Source organism: Opisthocomus hoazin, chromosome 18 (assembly GCF_030867145.1).
Source record: "Opisthocomus hoazin isolate bOpiHoa1 chromosome 18, bOpiHoa1.hap1, whole genome shotgun sequence".
Classification (NCBI taxonomy): domain Eukaryota; kingdom Metazoa; phylum Chordata; class Aves; order Opisthocomiformes; family Opisthocomidae; genus Opisthocomus; species Opisthocomus hoazin.
Genome location: NC_134431.1, coordinates 19457338 through 19480613, shown reverse-complemented (window position 1 = coordinate 19480613; position 23276 = coordinate 19457338). Strand labels below are relative to the sequence as shown.

The window sequence follows — 23276 nt, the reverse complement described above, 5'->3', positions numbered from 1 at the left end:
GCAGCTCCGAGCGCCCAGCGAGGCGTCTGGGGAAACACTGCGCTATATTTAGCCAGAGAGGTCCGACAGCATCAGATGATGTTACAAAACCCTCGGTGGGGAGGAAATCCCCAGCCACGCAGCAGCCCCGCTCCTGCGACGGGCGCCTCTGCCGAACCCCAGCGTCAACGAGCTTGGGGAGAACACCGATGGCGGCCGCGCCACAGCAACGAGCGAGGTCTCCGCCGGCCCCGGCCGCGTCCCAGCGCGACGGGCTCCAGCCGGGGAGCTCACCCGCCGGAGAGCAGCGCCTGAGCGCCGCAGCTCGCTTGCTCTGCTCGGTGTTTTTCCTCCCCCACCCCACGTGCTCGGGGCCTCTGCCCTCCCCGTCGCCGCAGCTTTGTTTGCACTGCTGTGACCCCCACGCCGGAGCCGCTGGCGAGGGCGGGTTCCCCTTTCCGAGGAATCGGGAGCAGCTGCCGCCACCAGACAAACAACTCCTCCGCTCCGCACTGCGCTGCCGGCAGCCGAGGTTGCCACCCTCCGGCTCTGCCGCCTCCCGACAACCGGGCTCGCCCCGCCAGCCGCAGGCACTGCGACGGGACGAGGCCGCCGAGACGCGCTGACCGCAGCCCTGCCCCACCGGGCCCGGCCCCACCGGGCCGAGCAAGCTGGCCGGCCGCAGCGGGCGCAGAGACGGACGCAGCTCCCGAGCGACGCACAGCCGAGTTATTGGCTTTGTTGCACAACACGTTGCAGCGGGATGCTGGAAGGACCTGAAGGCGCCGGCCACACAGCAAACAGCTTTGTCACAGGTTGTGACTCCGCCACCTCCCACGCCGCACCACATGCAGCCGGCTGCCAGCCGCATCTCCTGCTGGCCAGGTCAGCGGCCGGTGACCCCGACAGCGCCGTCCGGGGTTCCCAACCCGGCTCCGCAGCTGCCCCACACGAGGGGCGACGCTCGCTCGGCAGATGGGGAGCCCAAACCGCCCCTTCCGCGCCGAGCCCCGAGGGTGACAGCCTGCGGGGAACCAGGGCGGGAGCTGTGACGGCGCTGGAGCAGCCAGTAGGCCTCCTGCGCACCCGCCCCGCTGCTCCCCAGGGCCGCAGACGGAGCGGCCAGCTCGGCTCCCGCCCGCTGCCGCGGCTCCCCCTCGACGCAGGGCCCGACCCGGCTGTCGGCCAGCTCACGCGGGGTGCTGTACCTGCCCTCACACTCCTCCCCGCTGCAGTGGGCGAGCAGCCGGCTGATCCCCGCCGTGAGGAAGGACACCACCAGGGATTTGTCCACTGACTCGTTCCAGGAGCTCTTCAGGACCTCCAAGAGGCCGTCAGACCTGTCTTGCCCAGCCGGCCGGGCATCGCGTCCCTTCTGCTGCTGCCTGCCCAGCATCTCCACCTGCAAGGTCTCCCTGTCCGGACCCAGCACGGCAGGACGCACCGGCAGGGCAGCTGGGAGCCCTGGCTGAGGCAGAACATGCAGCTGCTCAGGCCCTTCAGGTCCACCCTGCGGGCACCCTCCAGGACCCGCACGCTGGGCGCGTCCTCCCCGGTGCCCACGGGGACGTCTGAACCACCGCCCGCTCGCTCATGCACAGCCCGGCAGCGGGCTCCGTGCAAACGTCGCTCAAAGACTGCTCGATGCGTCCTTCAGTCCTTCGGCTGACCTCCTCCTCGCCGTCACCTCCCGGTCTTCTGTGGCCTCCAGTTTAGCCCCAGGAGACGACGGATCTAACGAGGACTGCGGGCTCGCTCCGGGGAGGGGAGCCTGGGGGGTTCCTGGCTGGTGCTGCAGGGCTGCGGGAAGCCGAGGAGCTGCCGCTGGGCTCTGGAGAACAACTGCAGGACGCGCACCAGCTGCGGGGCAGGCTGGCACCGGCCGCTGCTGCGGAGCCCCGGGCAGCGGCTGCGACGGCTGACCCCGGCACCGGAGGGGCGGGAGGCGAGGCCCGGCGGGCAGGCGTTGGGGGCCGGCGGGCAGGTGTTGGGGCCCCCCGAGCCGCGCTGCGGTCGGGACGGGGAGCAGAGCCCGCCGCGGCAGCAGGGCTCCGTGTGAGACGCTTGGCAGCGCGGGCTCAGGAGGCGATGCCGCTCTCTAGAGAGCGCCCAGCGCTGACCCCCGCCCACCCCGAGCCCCGGTGACCGGCCCCGGGTCCCCGCAGCGGCCGCCGCTCTGCCCCAGGCCCTGTCCCCATGCACGGTCCAGCGAGCGCGGGGCCGGGGCAGCACGCCCGGCGTCAGGGGGTCGCGCATCTCCCTGCGGCCCGAGGCCCGCCGCCGCCGGGAGGTGGGGGACAGCGAGCGGCCCCCCGGCGGGGGGAAGGCCCGGGCAGCGCTGCCGGGGGCAGGCCGGGAGCAGCCAGGTCGCGGCCAGGGCCGGGCTGAAGGCCCCGAACGCGCCGTAGCTGCGGGCCAGGCCGCCCGCCGGCCCAGACGCGGCCCCGCCCGTTGGGGCACCGGCGGGGCCTGCGCCATCGCCACCCCGGCAGCGCCGGGACGAGCCCGGAACGCTCGGCCGCGGCTGCCACCGCCGGGGGACGGACCCCGGCGTGCACCGCCCCGCCAGCGGCGCCGCCAATCACCGCGCCGGGCGCCCTCTGCCGGCCGGGCGCGGTCACGACGCCGCAGCACGCGGCGGCACCGGGCGGGCGCAGCAGCGGGGCCGGGGCGGGAGGGAAGGACCCGTCCGTCCGCGAAAGCGGCCCGGACCGTTCGCCGCGTGGGGCTGAACTCCATGAATCCCAGCATGGCAGGGTTGGCAGGGCCCTCTGTGGGTCACCCAGCCCAACCCCCTGCCCAAGCAGGGTCACCCAGAGCAGGCTGCACAGCACCGCGGCCAGGCAGGGCTGGAATATCTCCAGAGAAGGAGACTCCACAGCCTCCCTGGGCAGCCTGGGCCAGGGCTCCGGCACCCTCAGAGGGAAGAAGTTCTTCCTCCTGTTCAGCTGGAGCTTCCTCTGCTTCAGTTTGTGCCTGTTGCCCCTTGTCCTGTCGCTGGGCACCACTGGAAAGAGTCTGGCCCCGTCCTCCTGACCCCCACCCTGCAGATATTTAGAGGCATTTCGAAGGTCCCCTCGCAGCCTTCTCTTCTCCAGGCTGAACAAGCCTAGCTCCCTCAGCCTCTCCTCGTAGGAGAGATGCTCCAGTCCCCTCCTCATCCTCCCAGCCCTCCCCTGGACTCTCTCCAGTAGCTCCTCATCTTTCTTGAACTGGGGAGCCCAGAACTGGACACGGGACTCCAGATGGGGCCTCACCTCCATCGCCCTGCTGCCCACACTCCTCGTGATGCACCCCAGGATCCCATTGGCCTTCTTGGCACCCAGGGCACGCTGCTGGCTCGTGGTCACCCTGTCATCCCCCGCACTCCCAGGCTCCCGCCCTCCAGAAGCTCTTTGCGGCCTCGCCGAGGAGTTTTCCTTTGCTGCCTCGGGGAGTGCAGGAGCCCTGCACGGAGCAGGCGCCCCGCCTGCCCGTTGTCCTGCAGCCCCATGCGAGTCCTCGTCACCGCAGCGCCACGGTCACTCCCACCCGCTGCGCGGTCTCACTGCGGGGCTGCCACGTGCTGCAGCGCTTGCCGTCACCGTGGTGGCTCTGGTCAGGGAAGACACCAGGTCTGTGCGGACGCGGTCGCTGTTCAGTTCGCTGATCACGAGCCAGTCTGCGTCTGTGTCCGCTGCGTATGGTGACACGAAGGGCGCCGGCCACAAGCCACGCCGCTGCTTTCTTTTCTCGCTGTGTTTTCGGGTCTGGACGCAGCCAGGCTTCACCTGCACAAACCTGCAAATGCTGACGGAGCGTTAACGGGGGAAGCGACCATGGCAGAGGCTGCCCGCGGCCAGCTTTGACTTTTCTTGCACACAAACCCCACACATCCCCGTTGGACACACGGGCTGGCTTTCTGCTCCGTGCAGCCCGGGGTAAGAGCGCTCGAACGCAGGAGACACGAAGGAACCGAGTTACAGCAGCCATGACCGGACACTGCAGAGCAGCCCCAGCTCCTGCTCCCGCTCTCCAGGAACAGCAAAGCCGTCGGCACAGACTTGATACCTGCGCATTTGTGTCTTCATCCCTCACAGCACGCAGCATTTCTGCAACTCCTCTGTCCGGAGGAGCTGGCTAGAACGCAGCAGGAAAGGCTCCACGGCTGGAGACTAAACTCTGCTTTCGGCAGGCGAGGGGAGCCGTTGTGCAGCCGGAGGGTCGGCGCTGCATGGGCTCTGCAGACAGGAGCGGACCCACCGACCGGGATGGAAACGGGACGGCGTCACCAGACCCGCTCAGGTAAGTGAAAGCTGCGAATCGAGGACTGCGAGGGGCAAACCGGCCAGTGGCTGCGAGGCGAAGGCAGCGGGGAACGCCAACAGGCGCCGTCACTCAGCGTCCCGCTGCCGCGGCGGGAGAGGGCAGGAGCTGCAGCCGGCCAGCAGCGTCCGGAGGGGCGACTTCAAAGGTCGAAGCCACGGGTTCTGCGACGAGAGGCAGAGCGCAGCTGGCCCAAAGGGCAGCGCGGGACGAGCGGCGCCGCAGACACTGGGCAGCAGAGCTCCAGCCGGGCACCAGCGGGCAGCGACGGCGGCCGGGGTGACGCGAGGATGGCCCAGACAGCGAGAGCAGCGCGCGGGGCCGTCACCGGGCTCCTCCGCAGGTGTGCGATGCTGCGGGGACCAGCCCGGCAGGAGCCACGGCCGGACGGTACTGAGCCAGGTATGGCCGGGAGCCGGGCCCCGGGGAAGGGCCCTGCTTTGGGGCACCGGGAGCACCCGGACCCCCGGCCCCCCCCGCCCCTGGGAGCAGCGGGCCGGGCGCGGGCCGTGCCTCAGGCCGCGGCGGCGGGGCGGCCCCCCCCGGCGCCCCGGCGGTGCCGCGCTGGCGGTCGCGGCGGCTGACGGGTCGCAGCTCCGCGGGCCGTAGCGAGAGGCCTCGGCCCTGCACCCGCCTGCAGGCGCGGAAGCGCTTCCTGAAATCCTCGGAGCGCCTGACGCGGGGCCCCGCCGGCACGGCGGGCACGGCCCGGCCCGGGACCCCCCCGGCCCCCCCCCCCGCACCACGGCCCGTGCAGCCCCACCCCCGCACCACTGCCCGCGCCCGCAACCTTCGCTCCCCGGGGAACAGCCCCGTGACGGACCTCTGCCCCCGCCGCCTGTATTAAACCAGCTGGGGGCACCGCCCAGGCCCTGGATATGGCCAATCAGAGAAGTTCTCTCCCGATTGGCAGGAGGGAAGCCAATCAGCGCGGAGCTTTCACCCACCGCCCGGGTGACTGGCGGCTCGGCGGCTCAATCAGCTGGCGGTCCCCGCCCCGCGGGTGGGCGGTTTTTCCTGCTCCGCCGCGCGGCGGTCGGATGTTGCCGCAGTCATTGGCGCCGGTTCCGGGTGGCGGCGGCGGCGATGGCGGCTCCGGGGGATGGCGGGACGGGGCCGGGGCCGGAGCCGGAGCGGCCGGCGGCGGCCGGGGACCTGCGCAGCGTGCTGATCACGAGCGTGCTGAACCTGGAGCGGCTGGAGCTCGACCTGTTCAGGTGCGCGGGGCCGCCGGCACCGGACCGCCCGCCCCCCGCCGCCGCCGCCGCCCTCACCGCCGCCGCCTCCTCCCCGCAGGGGCCGGCACCACTGGGTGCCCGCCACGCAGCGCCTCTTCGGCGGCCAAATCGTGGGGCAGGCGCTGGTGGCGGCCGCCCGCGCCGTCAGCCGCGACGAGCAGGTCCACTCGCTGCACTGCTACTTCGTGCGGGCAGGTGGGCGAGGGGGGCCGGGGGGCTGCGGTGGGCCGGGGCCGGGCTGAGGAGGGACCGGGGGGCTGCGGGGGGGCCGGGGCCGGGCTGCGGGGGGACCGGGGGGCTGCGGGGGGCCGGGGGGCTGAGGGGGGTCGGGCCGGAGCGGGAAGAGGGCAGGGGCGGGCAGGCGGTTGCAGAGGCTGGGGCAGGGGCTTGGGTGCGGGGCTCGGGGGGGCTGAGGCTCGTGGCAGGGCCGGGACCGGGCGGTGAACCCGGTGTCTGAGGGTCGGGGGTGAGTGGGACCCCCAGCACGGCACAGAGGGTGCGGGCGGCGCTGCCAGCTCGGGGCGCAGCGGGCTCAGGCTGCCTGGCCCGGTGCTCGGTCCCTGCTGCCGTGCGTGGTGGCCCAATGGCAGAAAGTCCCTTTCCTGTCCCAGGGGACCCCAAGGTGCCGGTGCTGTACGAGGTGGAGCGGACCCGTACGGGGAAGAGCTTCTCCGTTCGTTCCGTAAAGGCCATCCAGCACGGGAAGCCGATCTTCACCTGCCAGGCCTCCTTCCAGCTCTCCCAGGTGAGCCCGGTGCAGCACCAGTTCACCATGCCCGCCGTGCCACCCCCTGAGGAGCTGCTGACGCAGGAGGAGCTCATCCAGAAGTTCCTGCGGTGAGTGGGGCGGAAGGAGCATGGAGGGGGGCCCTGCTCTGCAGCGGGGGCTCAGGGAGGTGCAGGGGCAAAAGCTGCTGGGAGAGGACTGGGGCGACCGCCCGCGGCGCTCCAGAGCGCGGGACAGGGCAGGAGCCGTGCCCCTCCTGCCTCCGCGGGGCCCCGGGCCGGGACGGCTGCCGGCGCGACGCGCCCCCGGCCTGCCTGGCATTGACCTCGCGTCCCCGCGCTGGTCCGCAGGAATCCTGACCTGGCGGAGCGGTACCGGAAGCAGCTCAATAAGATCCAAGCCGAAGATGTGCCGATTGAGATCAAACCCGTGAACCCGCCGGACATCTTCTGCTCGGAGCTGCAGGAGCCGAAGCAGCTCTTCTGGGTGCGAGCGCGAGGCTACATAGGTGGGTCCCGCCTGCAGGGTGGTCCGGTGGCCTCGAGAGCTGGGGGCTCGGGCGCAAGCTCGCGCTGCGGAGCACGCTGACGATGGAGCGGGACGAGCGGGCTGCGGTCCGGACCTGTGCCCCAGGCCCGCGGGGAAGCCGGGGGTTTCAGGGCTGGAACAGCTGTGGGTGCCAGGGCATAAGCGATGCCGGCGCCGTGCTGCTGCCGCGGGCTCTCCCCGGGGCCCACGGCGAGGGCAGCGGGCCTGGAAGAGCCTCGGGCTCTGCTTGGCCGGCGGCTGCCCTTCGGGGGGCTGCCCCTGGGGCTCTGCCTCACCCTGCGGAGCCGGGCTGGTCCCACGGCCACCCCGGCAGCGCCGGCGCCTTGCAGGGGACACCGACATGAAGGTGCACTGCTGCGTGGCCGCCTACATCTCCGACTACGCCTTCCTGGGCACGGCCCTGCTCCCGCACCGGCAGTACGACGTCAAGTTCATGGTCTCCCTCGACCATTCCATGTGGTTCCACGCGCCCTTCCGAGCGGACCACTGGATGCTGTACGAGTGCGAGAGCCCCTGGGCTGGTGAGTCCTTGCGGCGTCCCCGGGGACCCGCGGCAAAGGGTGCGGGGGCTGTGGGCCGCCGCCTGACGGGCTCTCTCTGCAGGTGGGTGCCGGGGCCTGGTGCAGGGACGGCTGTGGCGCAGGGACGGGGTCCTGGCTGTCACCTGCGCGCAGGAGGGAGTCGTCAGGGTGGAGCAAACGCCGAGCCAGAGCAAGCTGTAGCGGAGGAACCCCGCGGGCCGGGGCCGGGGCACACCGAGGGGGACCCCAAGCAGTGGGAGGGAGCCCTGAAGGAGCCCGGGCTGGACCCCGCGCTGCGGGGACGGGGCTGGGGGCCCGCAGAGGCACCCACGTGGCCGGTGCGCCGCACGCGACCCCACGCAGCAACCAGCCGCCCTGCGCCTGCCCTCGAATAAAGGCGCCGGGTGAACAGGCGGGCTCCGTCCCCTCGCGTTTGTCCCTGGGCCCCGCTGCTGCGTGTGCGCGAGGGAGTCCTGGCAGGGGGGTGGGCAGCGCCGGGGGGCTCTGCCCTGCAGCAGGGGAAAGTGCCGCTGCGGCGGTTCCCCTTCTCACTTCCCCTGCCCTCCCCGTGCCCCCGCGCTCGTGTCGCTCGCTGCTTCTGCTCGCGCTCGTCTCCTTGCCGGGGCCGGGCACCGCCGGGCCCAGCGCTGGCACCGGGGAAGGGGCACGAGCCAGCGCCCGCCGCGCTGCGGGGGCCCGAGGCTTCCCGGCAGCGGAGCCGCGGGGGAAGCGAAGCTGAACAGATGCAGCAGGCGCCCTGCTCCTCTTCCTGCCACGACTTCATCAAATAAAGTCCTTTTTATTGTGCGAGTTTCACGGGAAGTTCCCGGCCCGAGCCGTGGGCCCTGCCAGAATCCCCGCCGCTCCCTCCCGCGGTGCCAGCTCGGCCCAGCCCCGGTCGCGCCCGCTCCGGGACCCCCGCTCCGGCAGTGCCGGCGGGTGGTGAGCGCCCGGTGCCCCGTGGGACGCAGTGACCACCCAACAGTGCATTTTCGCGGCAGCTCCCGGGCGTGGGCTGTGGTGCCTGGGGAGTGCAGCCCCCCTGCCCCGTCCCCACCCGCGGCATCGCCCTCGCGGCCCCCCGCAGCAGCGCTCACCCCAGCGGCTCCCTGACCAGGCACTCCCTGAGGGTGGGCTGCGGCTGCAGGGGCGGCCCAGCCTCCTGCAGGGCCTGCAGCCGGGCCTCCGAGCGCCGCTTGTCCTTGCCCACCTTCCAGGCCAGGTGGACGTGGGCCTGCAGGAAGGGGCCCAGCAGCGGGTGGCTGCCCTGCGCCTCCAGCAGCCGCAGCGCCTGCTCGCAGCAGCCGTGCGCCTCGCCCAGCTCGTCCAGCTCCTGGTGGCACACGGCCAGCCCGGCCAGCGTCAGGAGGAAGCGGCCGGAGCCGCCGGCGCCCAGCCGCTCCTGCAGCCGGTAGGCGTTGGCCCAGGCGGCCAGCGCCTCGCGGTACATGCCGGTGCAGGTCAGGCGCTGCGCGGCTCGCAGGTCCTGCAGGAAGAAGAACTCGAGGAACTCGGGCGAGCGGCGGATCTCGGCGATGGAGTGCAGGTGGGACAGGAACTGCTCGAAGGCGCGGCTCCGCTTGGCGATGGTCTCGGCGGCGAAGTTGCGGCGCAGCCTCTTCCTGGGGAAGGCGACGCCGGCCATGTCGCAGCCGAAGCGGCAGCGCAGCCGGCGGTTCAGCCGCTCGAAGTCCGAGTAGCGCCGGGCGATGGCGGCGGGGGCCTTGTCGAAGCGGCCGGAGTGGATCAGGTAGATGGTGTAGAGCTGCGGGGGGAGCGGGTATCAGGGCCGGGGGCCGCGGGGGCTCGCCCAGGCGGGGGGCAGGGGCTGCGCCGCGGCGGCGCGGGTTCCGCCGGCCGTAGTTACCTGAGGCTCATCTGAGCCGCCGGCACCGTCCGAGCAGCACGGGGAGAGACAGAGAGAAATAAGGACCGGCCCCCGCGCCCCCGCCCGCGCCGCGCTCACTCACCACGTACTTGGAGGATCGCTCGCTGACCACGCTGGCGCTGGTGACCTCGAAGAGCAGCCGCTGCGGTGCCAGGCCGCCCCGCGACCGCCTCCACAGCTCCTGCAGCTGCCGGGTCAGCAGCCCGCTGCCGGGGTGCTCCGCCGCCGCGCCCCGCTCTGCGCCGGAGAACGGCATCAGCCCGCCGCCGTGGGATGGGGCCCAGCACCGCCCCGACGGCTCCGGGACCCCGCCACCGCCCTGACGGCTCTGGGACCCCGCCAGTGCCTGGGTCTGGTGCCCCAACAGCTCCAGGACCCCGCCGCCGCCCCGACGGCTCCAGGACCCCACCAGTGCCTGGGTCCAGCACCCTGATGATTCTGGGACCCCGCCACTGCCCTGATGGCTCCAGGACCCCACCAGTGCCTGGGTCCAGCACCCCGACGGCTCTGTGAACCCCACCACCACCAGGTCCCACCCAGGGGACTGCCGCCCCGGCCCCCCGGCCCAGCACCTGCCTCCGTCCTCCGCACCCGGTGCCGCCCCGGTCGGCGGTGGCGGCTGCCCCAGCTCCTCTCCAGCACCGTCCTCCCCCCCCTCCTCCTCCTCCCGCTCTTCCTCCTCCTCCTCCCGGCTGGTGAAGCTCAGGGTGCCGCTGAGCCGCGTCGACAGCCCCTCCGTGTCGTCCTCCAGCTCGGAGCTCTCCGGGCAGTCCTCGGCCCCGCCGCCCCCCGCCCGCAGATCCCGCCCGCGCCCCCCGCCCAGCGCGTCCCGCAGCCGGTGCAGGATGCGGGCGGCCATGGCGCCGGGCGGGGGGGGTTCGGGGCTGCCCACCGCGGCCGGGAGCAGGGCGCGGGCCGGGCCAGGGGCGCCGAGCGATGGCCGCTCCGCCGCGGCTCGTCCCGGGATCCTCCCCGCGCGGCCCCGCCTCCGCCGGGAACCCGGATCGCAGCGGCGGGGCCGGCCCGGGCACCCGCAGCCCCCGCCCGGCCCGCGGGCAGCGCTCCCGGTGCCGCCTGCCCGGGCCGGCTCCGCAGCGTCCCGGACCCCCCCCCCCCCCCCGGCGCCGCGGGAGCCGGGCGCTGCGCGGTCCTGGTACCCAGGCACCCCCAGATCCCAGTACCCCCAGATCCCGGCATCCCCATGGGCCAGTACCTCGAAAGCCTGCTATCCCAGCACCCCCATATCCCGGTACCCCCAGATCCCGGCACCCCCATATCCCGGTACCCCCAGATCCTGGCACCCCCATATCCCAGTACCCCAATACCCTGCTACCCCCGCACCCCCATATGCTGGTACCCCCATATCCCAGTATCCTTATACCCCATCACCCCCATATCCCAGTACCCCGATACGCTGGCATCCCAATACCTGGGCACTCCCACATCCCAGTACCCCCATACCCTGGGACCCCAGTACCTCCGTACTGCAGGACCCCTATATCCCGGTACCCCCATACCCCAGTACCCCCGTACCCCAGCACCCCATGTCCCAGTACGCCGCACCCAGGCCCCTGCCCCCCCGTACCACAGCCCCTGTGGGGTGTCCCCAGCTGCCCTGGCACCCCCTGCCCTGGCCACGCACCCCCACCCTCGCCCTGCCAGGCCAAGCACCGCGCCCGCGCCCCCCTCACCGCTTTCTTGGGAGCGTCTATTAATATCGAGGAACCGGCCCAGCTGCTGCCATCGCTCTGCCCCAGCGCCCCGCGCCCTGCCCCAGCTCCGACCGGGACCCCCGCGCTCCCCTGGGTGCGGGCGGGTCTGGGGGGTTCTGCACCCAGTGCCCGGGGGGTCCCGGAGCCTCCCCAGCCCCTCCCCGCCGGCTGCTGGGCAGGGTGGGACGCGCGGGGGGCTGTGCTGGTGCCATCCCCAGCTCCCACCCGGGGAGCGGGAGTCCGGCAGCACCAGGAGCCGGGGAACGTCCTGGGTGTCCCCGACACGGGGGCCCTGGGGACAGGGCGCTGACCCCGCCGCAGCCCCCACGGAGACCCCCGGGCAGAGGCCGCGGGCCCCGTCATGGCGGCTGGCGTGGGCTGCAGGGCGTGAGGGCTGAGCCCTCGAGGAGGTGCCCGGGCACGTTTCCCGCTCTCCCTGCTCAGGGCCTTTTCCGAACTCGGTGCCAGGTGCCCACACGCCGGGGTCCCCAGTGCAGGGGGACGTGCTCTGCCCCCCCAGGGGCTTCGTGCCGGGACCCCGGCGGGGTCTCCCCCCTCGTCTGGGGCAGGGTGCTGCGACGCGGCTCTGCCCCGTCCCACCTGAGCAGAACATGGGGCTGGAGGGAGGGGGCCGGTGGCGGGGCGAGGCTGCAGCCCCCGGGGTCTCGGGGGGTGAGGGAGGGGACACTGCGGTGGGGGACCCCGCCCCGGGCAGGGCTGTGGGGGGGGCCGGGGGTCCCCAGCAGCGCTGGGGCAGGCGGCTCTGTGCGGAGCAGCCCTGACCCCCCGCTCCGGGCGACGCTGGCCCCTCCGAGCCTGTGCTATTTTTGACCCCCTCCTTGCGGACCCACCCTGGGCGGGGGGGTGCTGGGGGTGGGGGCAGAGCCGCCCCCTCCCAAGGCTCCGGTGTCCCTCCCCGGAGGGCTTGAATTTCTGCCCCGGCCCCAGCCCCGCGTCTGATCCCCAGCCCTCGGCCAATTTCGCTTTGGCTAAATTAGGTAAAACGCGCCCGCTGCCAGCGCGGGGCCGGGTCGCTGATAGGCTGCGGGGGCCGGGGGGGCAGCGGCCGGGGGCTCGCCGCGCTACAAATTGGGGGGCCAGGGGCACCCAGGAGCTTCTGGGGGCTTCTGCGGCAGGAGGCGGGGACCCCTCGGGGAGGGAAGCAGCAGAAATGACCTCAATGGTAAGAGCCCCCGCGCTGCCGCGTGCCGCACGCCACGTGCTGCGCGACGCAGCGGGGTCCACGCGGGCGGGGGTCCGCACAGGTGGGGGGCAGCAGGGCGACCACGGTGGCTCCGCGGATGGCGGCGGGGAGAGGGTCCCCGGGGCCGGGCTGACCGCGGTGGGTGAGGGCAGGGAGGTGTCGGCGCGGTGCAGGGTGCTGGCGGGGGGCTGTGCCCGGGGGGCTGCGCGGCTGCCCGAGGGGCACCGGCACCCGGGGACGCTGGCTCAGCCCCGGCCGGAGCTCGGGGCTGCGCGGCGGCGGCGGCGGCAGGGGGTGGCTGAAAACCGAGCGCGGGGTCATGCGAGACGGCATCGCCGCCGGCGCCGCGTGCGGCCCGCGCCTCCAGGAGAAACTCGATCGCGGCGACAGGTGCCCGCGGCCGCGCCGAGCCCTGTAAGGGGAGCCAAGGAGACCCCGAAAATAGCGCTGCGTGCCCGGGATGCCAAGGCTGCCCACGGGGACTGCGGCCCCTGCCCCACGCAGCCCCCCCGGCTGGCGGGGGGCCCAGACAGGCGGCCCCCCACAGCCCACCGCCCTCCCTCGCAGCTGCCCGGGGCCGCGGCTGCCCTGGCATGGCGGCACGGCTCACCCCAGCACGGCGGCACGGCTCACCCCGGCACGGCGTCGTCCTCCAGCTGGGCAGGGGCTCTGCGCCCGTCGGGACGCCCCGTGCGAGGGGCTCCTGGGTGACAGCCGCCGCGTGCGAGGGGCTCCCGGGCGTGCTGCGGGCAGCCGGGTGACCCCGCTCCCTCTCCCCGCAGACGGACCAGCAGGCGGAAGCCCGCGCCTTCCTCAGCGAGGAGATGATCGCTGGTGAGCATGGGGGAGAGGGGCCAGACCCGGCCAGGGCCGGGGGCCAGCTCCGTCCCGCCGCCGCGGCCCCCTCCCACGCGCCCCCCGGCCCTGACCCCCTCCCCCCCAGAGTTCAAGGCCGCCTTCGACATGTTTGACGCGGACGGCGGCGGGGGACATCAGCACCAAGGAGCTGGGGACGGTGATGAGGATGCTGGGCCAGAACCCTACCAAGGAGGAGCTGGACGCCATCATCGAGGAGGTGGACGAGGACGGTGAGCAGCGCGCGGCAGCGGGCGGGCGGCGGGCGCCGGGCAGGCAGCCCGACCCGCGCTCGGCTTCCTCCCGGCAGGCAGCGGCACCATCGACTTCGAGGAGTTCCTGGTGATGATGGTGCGCCAGATGAAAGAGGACGCCAAGGGCAAGTCCGAGGAGGAGCTGGCCAACTGCTTCCGCATCTTCGACCGGTGAGTGGGGGGCGACGCCTGCCCGCCGCGCCCCGGGCCGAGCAGCGCCGCATCCCCTCGCCCGCCCGCAGGAACGCCGACGGCTTCATCGACATCGAGGAGCTGGGCGAGATCCTGAGGGCCACCGGCGAGCACGTCACCGAGGAGGACATCGAGGACCTGATGAAGGACTCGGACAAGAACAACGACGGCCGCATCGACTTTGACGGTGAGCGATGGCGCCGGCCCTCGCCCCGCGGCCGCCCCAGCCGGGCACCGCGCTGCCCACCCGGGGCGGCCGCGGGCTGAGGGTGCCGCCGCCCCGCAGAGTTCCTGAAGATGATGGAGGGTGTGCAGTAAGGGACCAGACATTCCTCGGGCCGGCTGCTGCGCCCAGCCCCGCTCCGCCGCCCGGCGAGCGGCAGCTCCGCAGCCCCCAGCCCCCTGCCCCGCGCCGGGACCCCGCTCTGGCCCCGCTGCGGGCGGCCGAGCTCTTCCTCCAGCCCGACGCGCGCGGCTTCGCCCTGAGCCTCATTAAAGGGGAAAGGCTCGAGCCGCAGCGTGGAGCTTCACGGAGTTCATGGGGGGGGACAGTGGCTCCGTGGCCCCCGCGCCGCTGCCCGGGGGGGGGGGGGGGACGTGGCTGGGTGGGTGCCTGGTGCAGGGCTGCGGGTGGGCGCCGAGCTGGGGGTCCCCACGCAGAGCTGGCACCGGCAGGTGGGGGAGCAGGGCCCTGGGGTGGGGGGCCATGGGAGGGGGTCGGCACTGCCTGCCCCACACCAGGACCCCAGTGTCCCTCCCGTAAGGGCTCGGGGGGGGGCAGCAGCCCCCTCCCTGCGGGGTGAAGGCGATGCTGGAGCCCTATCCACTGCCCAGCCCCCCCCCCCACATACAGCAGCCGCAGCAGACCCACCAGACTGGGGGGGCAGGGCCGGGGGTCCGCACTCCCTGGGACAGGGTGGGGGGATGCAGGGACGCGGCTCGGAGCCTGGCACAGCCCTGGGGAGCCCACGGGCACCGAGGGGGGAGGGCTCAGCCTCGATAAGGAGGGGGGCAACGAGGGGTGGGGTGGGTGTCTGGGGCCACCCCAGCTCAGCGGTCCCTGTCCCACGGGGCTGCAGCCGACACTGGCGACCCCCAAGGTGGGGGGGGGGGGGGGGGGGGCGGGCTGCAGGGGCCTGCTCTCCCCCCCCTCCCCAGAGCTGTTCCTGCAGGCCCTGCACTGAGCTCCCCCCCCCCCTCAGCCCCGGGCTGGGGGCAGCCCCATCACAAAGGGGCCTGGCAGGGGGGTCTCGCGGAGCCCTTGCTGCCCAGAGGAGATTGGGGGGGGGGGGGCTGGCAGAGGTGTGGGGCAGAGCCCAAGTCCCACTGCAGAGACCACACAGCTGGGACTGCTCAGCGGTGGGGGGCCAGGGGGGGTCGCCTTGGGCCCTGCTGCAGCGTCCTCTGAGCAGGGGGACAGGAGGGGAGAGGGCAGAGCCCTGTGACCCCCCCAGCCCCCGCCCGGGCAGGCGATACCGGGGGCTGCCCCCACTCTGCAGAGGGAACGGGGGGAGCTCCAGGCACCCCAGGCCTGAACGAAGCCCCCGTTACCCCCGGGAGTCGCGTCCCCCCTTCCTGCCCTCGGTTGCAGAGGGGCCGCTGGGACCCCGGGCGCAGAGCGAAGGCACCGCTGGGCTGCAGCAGAACCCCCAGAAGAAAAGTTATAATCGTGCATTTATTTATACATTAACCGTGGCTCGAACGGCAAAATTAACTTAAGAGCAGCCTATGATACAGGAGCCGGGGGGCGCGGGGGCCGGGGGCGCGGGTCAGGTCTCCTGGCTCTTGGCCTGCTTGGCGAACGTCTCCCGCACGAACTTCTTGTAGGCTGCGGAGAGGGGGCGCGGGCTGAGGGTCCCGGGGCCTGGTGGGGCTGGGGGCTGCGCCGCTACCCGCCCCGGGGAGGGGGGATTGGGGGGGATGGAGGGAGGGGGGGATGCCCGCCCCGGGCACTCACCGGCTTGGTTCTTCCAGAGCTCGGCGGCGTGCGTGTTGAGGGGGCTCTCCACGTTGGGCTCTGGGGACAGCAGGGGGTCAGTGGGCGGGGGGAGAGGGGGCCCGGAGCCCCGCCACCCCCAGCCCCCCGCGCGGGACCCACCGGCCAGCAGGCTCTGGATGGAGAGCAGGATGGTGCGGACGTCGTAGAGCGCCGACCACTTGTCCTTGAGGATGTCGAGGCAGATGTTGCCCTGGGGGTCCACGTTGGGGTGGTAGCAGGGGGTCAGGAAGCGCACGGTGGGCGCGGCGTAGGGGTACCCGCTGGGGAACTCCAGCGACAGCTTGTACCGCAGCCCCTCGTAGGCCTGCGGGCAGGGCTCAGCGCGGGGCCGGGGGGCCGGGACCCCTCGACCCCCGGGGATCCCCCCCCCAGCCCCGGGGTTCTCCCCCCCCGCTCACCGTGCCGGCGGCGCCGTCGATGGTCCCGATCCACTTGAAGAGGTTGTCGGACTCGGGGAAGGCGGAGATGCCTTTGTCACCGGACATCTGCGGGGCAGCGCGTCAATGCGGCCCGGGACCCCCCCCGGCACCGGGACCCCCCCTCAGGAACCCCCCCTAGTCGCCCCCGGGATCTACCCCCGGCCGGGCCCCACTCCGGGACCCCCCCCGCCCGGCCGCGGGCCCCCACTCACCATGAGCGCCATCAGCTCCTGCTGCAGCCTGCGGGGGAAGGACGCGTTACCGGTCGGCTCCGCTCCGCCGGGACGGCCCCGGCCCCGGCCCCCCCGCGCCCCACTCACCTCTTCCCCACCGAGCCCCGGGCCGCCGTGGCCCCCGCCTCAGTCGCTTTCCGAGCGGCCGCGCTGGGCACGGCGGCGGGGTCGGCGTTCTGCGAGGCCATGGCGGCTCCCCCTGCGGCGGGGTCTCCGGTGCCGACCGGCGGTGCCGGCGCGGTGCGGGGCCTCTCCCGGTGCGGTGTCCGGAGCTCTCCCGGTGCTGGTGCGGGGCCTCTCTCGGCTGAGGACGCTCCCGGTGCGGTGTCCGGGGCCTGTCCCGGCTCGGGTCTCTCCTGGTGCCGTGCGAAGCCTCTCCCTGCTCGGGGCTCTCCCGGTGCGGCCCAGTCCCGCCCCCCTCCCGCGCCCTGTTTGAATGTTGCCACCGCGCAGCCCCTCCGCCAATCAGCGCGCAGCCCCGTTCGAGCCGGCCAATCGCCGCTCTCCCCGGATACGGCTGCTGCAGTAACGGCCGACGGCCGCTGATTGGCCGCCGGGCGCCGCCGCGGACGCGTCGCGATTGGCCGCCGGCCCGCGGGGCGGAACCGCGGGTCCCGCCGCGCCCTGACGGGGCCAGACCCCGTCCCCCCTTCCCCAGCAGGCGGCGGAGGCGCGTGCAAAGCGGCTTTATTGGGGGCGGAGCCTCAGGGGGCAGGGTCAGGGCTCGGGGGGGCCCTCGGGGGGCGGCGCCTCCCCCCCCCCGCGGCGCAGCGTCTCCATGTGCCGCTGCATCTTCTCCGTCATCCAGGCCGGCGGGACGAAGGGCCGCAGCTCCTCCAGCCGCAGGTCCGCCGAGTCCCTGCGAGAGCCGCGTCAGGCGGGGGGGCCAGCCCGGGACTCGGCCCCGACCCCCGACTCACCCCCGGGACCGAGCCTCGACTCCCCGACCCACCCCCGGGACTGACCCTCCAGACCCGACCTCCATGACTCGAACCCCAGGACTGAGCCCTGATCCCCCGACTCACCCCCAGGCCTCGACCCCCGGGAACAGACCCCCAACCCCTGGACCTCGACCCCCGGGACCTCGACCGCTGGTACCGACCCCCAACCCCCCGACCCACTCCTGGACCCGACCTCCCGGACCCCCCCAGTGCCTGCAGCGGGCAGGGGCAGCAGCGCGGGGTGCCTCCACCCTGGGCCTCACCTGTAGTCGTCGCTGGCAGCCAGATCCCGAATGTCCTCTTCCAGGAGGAGGTAGGCCTGCGGCACACGGGGGACACCTCAGGGCGGCCGTGTTACCCCCACCGAGCCGCAGCTCCCTGGAACCCGGCTGCACCCCCGGGCCCCGGGAGCGCCTCTGCCCGCGCCCTGCCCGCGCCCTGCCTGCCCTCCGGCCGAGCCGCCGCACCCGCAGCGCGACGCTTGCTGCCCTGGCCCGTCCCGGCCCTGCGGCGGGCGGCTGCGGGGGGTCGCTGCGGCGGCGGGGCCGCCGGCCGGGGCGTACTCACCATCTTGCCCCCCGTGGCCCTCATGTGCTGCTGCTCTGCCAGCCAGTGCTTGTCCTGCGGGTCGGCCGCGTACTGCAACAGAGCAGCAAGGGCCCAGCTCAGCGCAGGCGGGGGTCTCCGGCTCAGAGCCCCTCCGGCTGGGATGCTGCGCCCCGCACTGCCCCGGGCACGCTGCCCCGCGCCGGCACTGCCCGCGGGAGCGCCCAGCTCTGCCTCCTGCTCCTCCGACCTCGGGCCCCGGCTCTGGGCATGCCCACCGCTGCGCCGAGCCGTTAGCCGACGTGGCGGCGTGCTAGCCAGACTGCGAGCGCGCGCCGAGGGGACAAACCAGGGCGTCGGGGGGATGGGGGGAAACAGGCGCGCCGAAGCACGTGCTCCCGCTCCCCACCGGGCAGCGTTTGTGGGCAAACCCCGGAGGAGGAAGCGTCCTGCTGCGGCACCTGACCTTAAAGAGGTGGGGATGCTTGATGTAGAGCCGCCCTCTTGTTCCTCCCATCCCGAGAGCTCTGCAAGAGGAAGACGAGGGGCGTTATGCCCGTGCGGAGGGTGACCCGGTGGTACGGGGACACCCCCTCTCCTCCCCAGGCCCTTCCTGCTGCTTTCGAGGCAGAGAAGCGAAGTGACGGGAGGAGTCTGCCGGGCTCCTGCCTTGGAGACACCCTCCAGCGAGAGCGCCGGGCCGTTCCTTACTTGTTTGCTCGAGATCCCAGCACAAAGGTTGTGGTTTCAGTCAGCCGGGACGGGTCCCACTACAGAGCAATTGGAAAAGGGGCAACATTAGAAACGAAGCGGGTGCCGGCCCACGCTCCACGAGCCTCGGCTCTGACGGGAACCTTGGAACCGCCCCTGGCCTGGGAGGGGGGCAGCCGGCCACAGACCTCCGGACCTGCACAGAGCAGGGAGGTTGTGCTCCCTCTGGGCTGATCTAAGCAGTTTCCCTTGTGGGAAACACTTGTGGGATCCTCCTGGCTACCACTGCTCTCCCCAGGTCTGCCAGCAGCGGCCCCGCACCGCAGGGCGACAGGCTGCAGCGCCTGGGGGAGAGACGCGACGGCCTCCGGGCACTTCGCTCCTCTTCTGGCTCCTCTCCCGCACCGCAGGGGCCCGCCAGGGCCGAGCACGGCTCGGTGCTGTCCTCCGCGCCCGCAGCAGCAGGGCTCTGCCGGCGGAAGGGAAGGGGAGGAGAGGGTGTGCCCACCAGCATCGGCCCGCCAGTACCTTTGGTCCATCCCTTCTCACGGGCTCAGAGACTTTGAGCTTCCACCTGGGGGGAAGGAAAACGCGGTGAGAGCGAGTCCCTGCGGCCCCGGCAGCGGAGGCTGAGCCCCAGCCCTTCCCCACCCGCCTTCGTTCGCACCCTCCGCTCCCCTGTGGTGCCCGGCTCCAGACCCCCGTCTGCGCTGCACCCCCTCCCCGATCCCACCACCACCCGCGTCTCCCACCGCTCGCTCCGGGTGGTCCCCCTGGACCTTCTCGCCCCTTCGGGCCTGTTTGAAACCGCTCCCCTGAAGGTCGGTGCCTCCCGGGGAGAACAGCTCGACCTGGAACCCTCCCGCCTGCCCCCCCCACCTCTCCTTTCTGCGGGAGGGGAAGGGGACCGCAGGGTGCCTGTGCTCGGGGAAGGGGACCGCAGGGTGCCTGTGCTCCCCGATTCGGGCAGCCCCATTTCCCCCCGCCCCCCCCGGAACAGGGGCTCTAGCTCAGGGCCCGTACTCACGCAGCCACGCCCGAGACCCCGCGATCGTTCGACAGGCTCTGTCCCGGAGGCCGCCCCTTTCTCTGCGTGAAGAAATCCTTCAGTGACGCAGCGGGGCAGGCCGAGAGCACCTTCTCGTCACCCCCCCTCTCCCAGGGACGCCGCTCTTTTCGCCACGAGCAGAAAAGCTGCCTGGCGCGAGAGCGAGCACCTCCGAGGCATCCCAAGAGCTGCCTGCGCACTCGCACGCGCTCACGCTGTGGGAATGGCCAGGAACGAGCAAACCTAAAACCCCCTCTGCGGGAATCCCTCCTACCTTTTTGGGAACGGGGCTCCCTCGACGATTCAGCTCCTCATCCACCTGCCGGGCTCGCTGGAAGAGGAACGGCCGCGGGATGAGCAGGGCCCTTCTCCTCGGCCGCTCCTTCGCCGCGCCCAAGGCAGAGAGCGCAAGCGCGCAGGGCGATGCCGACCCCCCCGTCTCGCTGAGAAGCAGCGGGGAGCAGCGAGCAGCGGCTGCCCTGGGGGTCTCCTCGCCCTGCAGGCCCCGCTCCCCCCCGGCTCTGCCTCCTCCCCTGTGCACTGACAGCCAAGAGGCAGCGAGCACAGCAGCTCGGGCCCTTCCCTCGCGCTCCTCCTCCCGGCTCTGACCGGTCACTTCCCTGAGCCTCTGGGGACAGCAGCTCTCACCTTTGGTACCGCCTGCTCGTGGGGCAACCTGGGGACAATCTTTTTGCCGTCGGAGAACAGCAGCTTGGCCTGCCGGAAGGGAAAGGGGAGTCACCCAGGGATTCCGGCTCCGGAGGGGGACCTGCCAGCGACCCCCCCTCCTGTGCATCTGCCCCAAAGCCCCGCGACAGCTCCGCTCTCGGGGTGCCGCGGCGCAGCGCTTTCGCAGACGGCGAGATGCAAAAGTACAACCTGAGCGCGACAACGTCTGGGCAACCAGGACAAAAGCAAGACGAGACAGAAGAAAATCCCACCCCACGCCGGACCCTCTGATGGGCGCCAGGGCACCGGGCTCTGCGGCAGCGCCAGCCCTGCCACGCTTTCCAACCGCAGTGGTGGGAAGTGGCAGCATGGGCTGCCCGGCCCGCTCGGCTCTCCCCACGGAGAGCGAAGCCAAGCGTGGAACGGCTGCGGCTGCTCCCCCCGACTCACGGCAAAGCTGCTGAGAGGGGCTGCTGCGCTCGGCTGAGGGAGCGGAACCCCCGCCAGCGCCCACCTGCTCCAGGCAGCTCCGACACGTCTCCTGGACGAGCTGCTCCGGGTCCACCTCCTCCCCGACGTTGTCGCGCACGTTGGCCGCTGCCTTCTGGAAGAACTGGGGAGGGGGCGGGGGTTGGGGCCGAGCAGCCACGCGGCGGCCGAGCTGGCGGCGGCGCCGCCGGGGCCCTCCCGCAGCCCTCACCTTCAGGTACTTGCTGAGCACGGCCCGGATCTCCTCGTTGATGCTGGGCTGCAGGACCGCGCGCAGCAGCTCCATGGACACGGCCGGGTCCGTGAAGCTGCGGGGGGGTGGGGTGGGGGGTCAGACGGGGGGGTGGCACCCCCTCCCCGCACCGGCCCCGCAGCCCCGGCCTCTCCCAGCACCCCCTCTGTGCCCTGACACCCCCTTCCTACACCTGTCCTGCACCCTCGGCCCACCCTGACACTCCCTCCCCACACCGGCCCCGCACCCCTGGCCTGTGTCGGCACCTCCTCCCCATCCCGGCACCCCCTTCCCGCACCCCCGGCACGTCCCCGCACCCCCTCCCCGTCCCGACACCCCCTTCCTGCACCTGTCCCGCACCCCCGGCCCACCCTGACACCCCCTCCGCGCATCGGCCCTGCACCCCCGGCCCCGCACCCCCAGCCCATCCCGGCACCGTCTCCCCGCCCCGGCCCCGCACCCCTGGTCTGTCCCAGCCCCGCACTCCCGGCCCCGCACCCCCGCCCCGGCCCAGCCCCGCAGCCCCGGCCCGGCGGCCCACCCGCCCGTACCTGGTGGTCATCTGGGAGCGGCGGCCGCGGCGCTGGACCTGCCGGTGCTTGATCATGATGTTCCAGGGGCTCTGCGGGACAGCGCCGTCAGCCGCGGCCCCGCCGCCCCGCCCGGCCCCGCGCCCGGCCCCGCCTCACCGTGCTCACCAGCTGCTCCTCGCCGCCGCCCGGGCCCTCCTCGCCCGGCGGCCCCGGCTGCTGCTCGGCGTCGCGGGCGGCTCCCATGGCGGCCCCAGCCCCGCTCCCCCTCCCGCCCCGCGGTACCGGAAGCGCCGGGCCCCGCGCGCGTCAGCGGCCCGCGACGCCGCGCGCCGGAAGTGACGTCCGCCAGCGCGCCGGCGGGCCCGGCCCAGCCGTGCGGGGCGGGCGGGGCTGCGTGGGACGGGACGGCGCGGGTTGCGCTGCGGGGACCCTGCTCGGCGGGGACGAGCAGCGACAGCCGCGCGCGATGAGCACCGGGCTGTCGGGCTCGGCTGCGGGGCGCGGGGCCCGCAGCAGGCGCGGGCGGTTCGCCCGGGAAGCCACGGCCGCGGGAAAGGAAGGCGGAACCTGCGCTTCGGGCAGGTTTCCTGCGAGGAGCCCTCTCCCCACGCGGGTCTGGCAGCGGAGCCGCGCTCCGTCCCGCCCCCGAGCCCCGTCCCGCGCTGCCCCTGCGCCGCGGGGGCTGCGGGGCGGGCGCGCTGGGCGGGAGCTCTGCGGCGCGGTGTTCCTGTGAGGGGAACTGTAGAAATAACGCTGAGCTCAAACCGGTTCACTGACCCCACGGCTGCAGATTTAAACCTTGGCTTCATCCAGCAAGCCCGGCCGGACGCCGTGAGAAGCCGGAGCTGCAGACTCCCCCGCCGCAGAGCGCTCAGCAGGGACTCTGTACTGCGGCGCCGGCACATGGGGACTCTCCTCCCAGCGTGTGCACCGAAGAGACACCGTTCCCAGGTGTTTATGCTATGGTAACATACATATTCGTTACATTTCCAAGCAATGCTGAGCATAGTAATGGTTTTTCCCAGAACTCACCAGTATCTGGTCATGTCCGTCGCACATGTTTGTTTGGTGTCTCTCGGCGGGGTCTTCAGATTCTCCTGCAGCCTCCTCATCTCTGCAGTTTGCAGCCCTGTTCTCCCAAGGCCCAGGTACCTCAAGGGATCATTCAGGAGTCCCTTGTCTTGCAGCCGTCCCAATTACTCCCAAGGAACCACTTGCAGCCGTCCCAATTACTCCCAAGGAACCAAGACTTGCTCTGGTTGTGCAATGATTCTGACCCCCTGAAGTGATAACATCCCCTACGTGGTACATTTGTTACATTCATCAGACCCATTCCTGCCTGGTGCTGGTGCATCCTGGCCGGACCGGTCCTTACGTTCTCCTGTAATTTTGATTGTACGTTGGTTTGTGTGCAATTCCAGAAGAGATAATTAAATAGGGAAGGAAAAAGTTGCAAAATCAAATTCCGTCTAGCAGTCCTGTGTGACGTGAGAATGGCTGAATTTAAATGGGTTGACATTCACGTAATTGAAGGCACCGCTTAATCTGTTATCTCAAACACATTAAATAAATCTTTACTCTGAAATCAGGTGTAGAGAAAAGGGAAGTAAATGTGGCGGTGCATTTAATTTTTCATTTACTTTTAAAGTGGGTCTCTGGTAGAGGCTGGCAGTTTGGACCTGGGGTTTGAAGGCAGATTCCCCTGCTCTCCTCGCCCTGGGTGAGCTCTCGTCCCTGGAACCCTGAGACCCTGAGGTTTTCCCTCCAGAGAGCTCCATTTCACTGGAGCAGACCCTTCCTCTGGATTCGTGGCGGAGGGAGCAGCCTGAGCTCCGGTCCCGGGCTGCCGAGGGGAAGTGGTTCCTCTGCCTGCGGCTCTCCCAGGACGGCGGGCACTCAGCCTCGCAAGGGGCTGCTCAGCCATGTCCTGAGGCTGGGGAGTCTTGGCTGTGGGCAAAATAGCCTTGACTCAAGGGAATTTTTAATTAATTTAATCTATTGCCAGTTAACACAACCTAATCACTGCTTAGAG

The 23276-nt window shown here is 72.2% G+C and overlaps 6 protein-coding genes across 8 annotated transcripts; 2 read left to right on the top strand and 4 right to left on the bottom strand.

The window, feature by feature from the left end:
- Positions 1-5: 5 nt before the first annotated feature.
- Positions 6-2457, bottom strand: ZSWIM1 (zinc finger SWIM-type containing 1). Its single transcript, XM_075438488.1, is given in 6 exon segments — positions 6-1003; positions 1188-1416; positions 1419-1544; positions 1547-1675; positions 1678-2077; positions 2182-2457. Coding segments are annotated over 6 exon segments (1455 nt in total). The 3' UTR covers positions 6-708.
- Positions 2458-4403: 1946 nt separating this feature from the next.
- Positions 4404-8126, top strand: ACOT8 (acyl-CoA thioesterase 8). The gene is made up of 7 exons (XM_075438309.1): positions 4404-4686; positions 5198-5501; positions 5581-5717; positions 6134-6359; positions 6600-6757; positions 7128-7319; positions 7402-8126. Exons 1-7 carry the CDS (start codon positions 4575-4577, stop codon positions 7518-7520), a joined length of 1248 nt encoding a protein of 415 aa, XP_075294424.1. The 5' UTR covers positions 4404-4574; the 3' UTR covers positions 7521-8126.
- Positions 8127-8343: 217 nt separating this feature from the next.
- Positions 8344-10261, bottom strand: SNX21 (sorting nexin family member 21). The gene is made up of 3 exons (XM_075438310.1): positions 9784-10261; positions 9290-9444; positions 8344-9084 (listed from the first exon to the last, which is right to left on the bottom strand). The coding sequence occupies exons 1-3, from the start codon at positions 10064-10066 to the stop codon at positions 8413-8415; spliced, it is 1110 nt and encodes a 369-aa protein (XP_075294425.1). The 5' UTR covers positions 10067-10261; the 3' UTR covers positions 8344-8412.
- Positions 10262-12025: 1764 nt separating this feature from the next.
- On the top strand, positions 12026-13935 carry TNNC2 (troponin C2, fast skeletal type). Its single transcript, XM_075438564.1, is given in 7 exon segments — positions 12026-12102; positions 12906-12957; positions 13067-13107; positions 13109-13211; positions 13289-13403; positions 13475-13611; positions 13711-13935. Coding segments are annotated over 7 exon segments (492 nt in total). The 5' UTR covers positions 12026-12090; the 3' UTR covers positions 13743-13935.
- A 1032-nt stretch (positions 13936-14967) lies between these two features.
- On the bottom strand, positions 14968-16553 carry UBE2C (ubiquitin conjugating enzyme E2 C). Of its 2 annotated transcripts, none has more exons than XM_075438651.1 (6): positions 16163-16553; positions 16055-16082; positions 15822-15908; positions 15523-15727; positions 15382-15441; positions 14968-15252 (listed from the first exon to the last, which is right to left on the bottom strand). In XM_075438651.1, the coding sequence occupies exons 1-6, from the start codon at positions 16261-16263 to the stop codon at positions 15194-15196; spliced, it is 540 nt and encodes a 179-aa protein (XP_075294766.1). In that variant the 5' UTR covers positions 16264-16553; the 3' UTR covers positions 14968-15193. The 2 variants fall into 2 exon arrangements, with proteins under 2 accessions (XP_075294766.1, XP_075294765.1); XM_075438650.1 differs by having other exon boundaries at positions 15523-15683.
- A 192-nt stretch (positions 16554-16745) lies between these two features.
- Positions 16746-21516, bottom strand: DNTTIP1 (deoxynucleotidyltransferase terminal interacting protein 1). Of its 2 annotated transcripts, none has more exons than XM_075438546.1 (13): positions 21401-21516; positions 21263-21333; positions 20691-20787; positions 20505-20603; positions 19970-20038; positions 19596-19652; positions 19301-19362; positions 18802-18847; positions 18274-18332; positions 18029-18089; positions 17584-17655; positions 17280-17335; positions 16746-16934 (listed from the first exon to the last, which is right to left on the bottom strand). In XM_075438546.1, exons 1-13 carry the CDS (start codon positions 21485-21487, stop codon positions 16793-16795), a joined length of 978 nt encoding a protein of 325 aa, XP_075294661.1. In that variant the 5' UTR covers positions 21488-21516; the 3' UTR covers positions 16746-16792. The 2 variants fall into 2 exon arrangements, with proteins under 2 accessions (XP_075294661.1, XP_075294662.1); XM_075438547.1 differs by having other exon boundaries at positions 21410-21516.
- Between the last annotated feature and the right edge of the window lie 1760 nt (positions 21517-23276).

Excerpts from the sequence above, each read along its gene's own strand:
- ACOT8 (XM_075438309.1), top strand. The coding sequence starts at position 4,575 with ATGGCCCAGACAGCGAGAGCAGCGCGCGGGGCCGTCACCGGGCTCCTC. Across the intron at positions 6,758-7,127 it reads GCGAGCGCGAGGCTACATAG|GGGACACCGACATGAAGGTG; the intron begins GTGGGTCCCGCC and ends GGCGCCTTGCAG. Across the intron at positions 7,320-7,401 it reads GTGCGAGAGCCCCTGGGCTG|GTGGGTGCCGGGGCCTGGTG; the intron begins GTGAGTCCTTGC and ends CTCTCTCTGCAG.
- SNX21 (XM_075438310.1), bottom strand. The coding sequence starts at position 10,066 with ATGGCCGCCCGCATCCTGCACCGGCTGCGGGACGCGCTGGGCGGGGGG. Across the intron at positions 9,445-9,783 it reads ACCGGGTGCGGAGGACGGAG|AGCGGGGCGCGGCGGCGGAG; the intron begins GCAGGTGCTGGG and ends TCTCCGGCGCAG. Across the intron at positions 9,085-9,289 it reads AGCGATCCTCCAAGTACGTG|CTCTACACCATCTACCTGAT; the intron begins GTGAGTGAGCGC and ends CTCCCCCCGCAG.
- UBE2C (XM_075438650.1), bottom strand. The coding sequence starts at position 16,263 with ATGGCCTCGCAGAACGCCGACCCCGCCGCCGTGCCCAGCGCGGCCGCT. Across the intron at positions 16,083-16,162 it reads CGGGGCTCGGTGGGGAAGAG|GCTGCAGCAGGAGCTGATGG; the intron begins GTGAGTGGGGCG and ends CTTCCCCCGCAG. Across the intron at positions 15,253-15,381 it reads GCTCTGGAAGAACCAAGCCG|CCTACAAGAAGTTCGTGCGG; the intron begins GTGAGTGCCCGG and ends CCCTCTCCGCAG.
- DNTTIP1 (XM_075438546.1), bottom strand. The coding sequence starts at position 21,487 with ATGGGAGCCGCCCGCGACGCCGAGCAGCAGCCGGGGCCGCCGGGCGAG. Across the intron at positions 19,363-19,595 it reads GGAGCCCCGTTCCCAAAAAG|AGAAAGGGGCGGCCTCCGGG; the intron begins GTAGGAGGGATT and ends TTCTTCACGCAG. Across the intron at positions 17,656-18,028 it reads AGCATCCCCACCTCTTTAAG|TACGCGGCCGACCCGCAGGA; the intron begins GTCAGGTGCCGC and ends GCTCTGTTGCAG.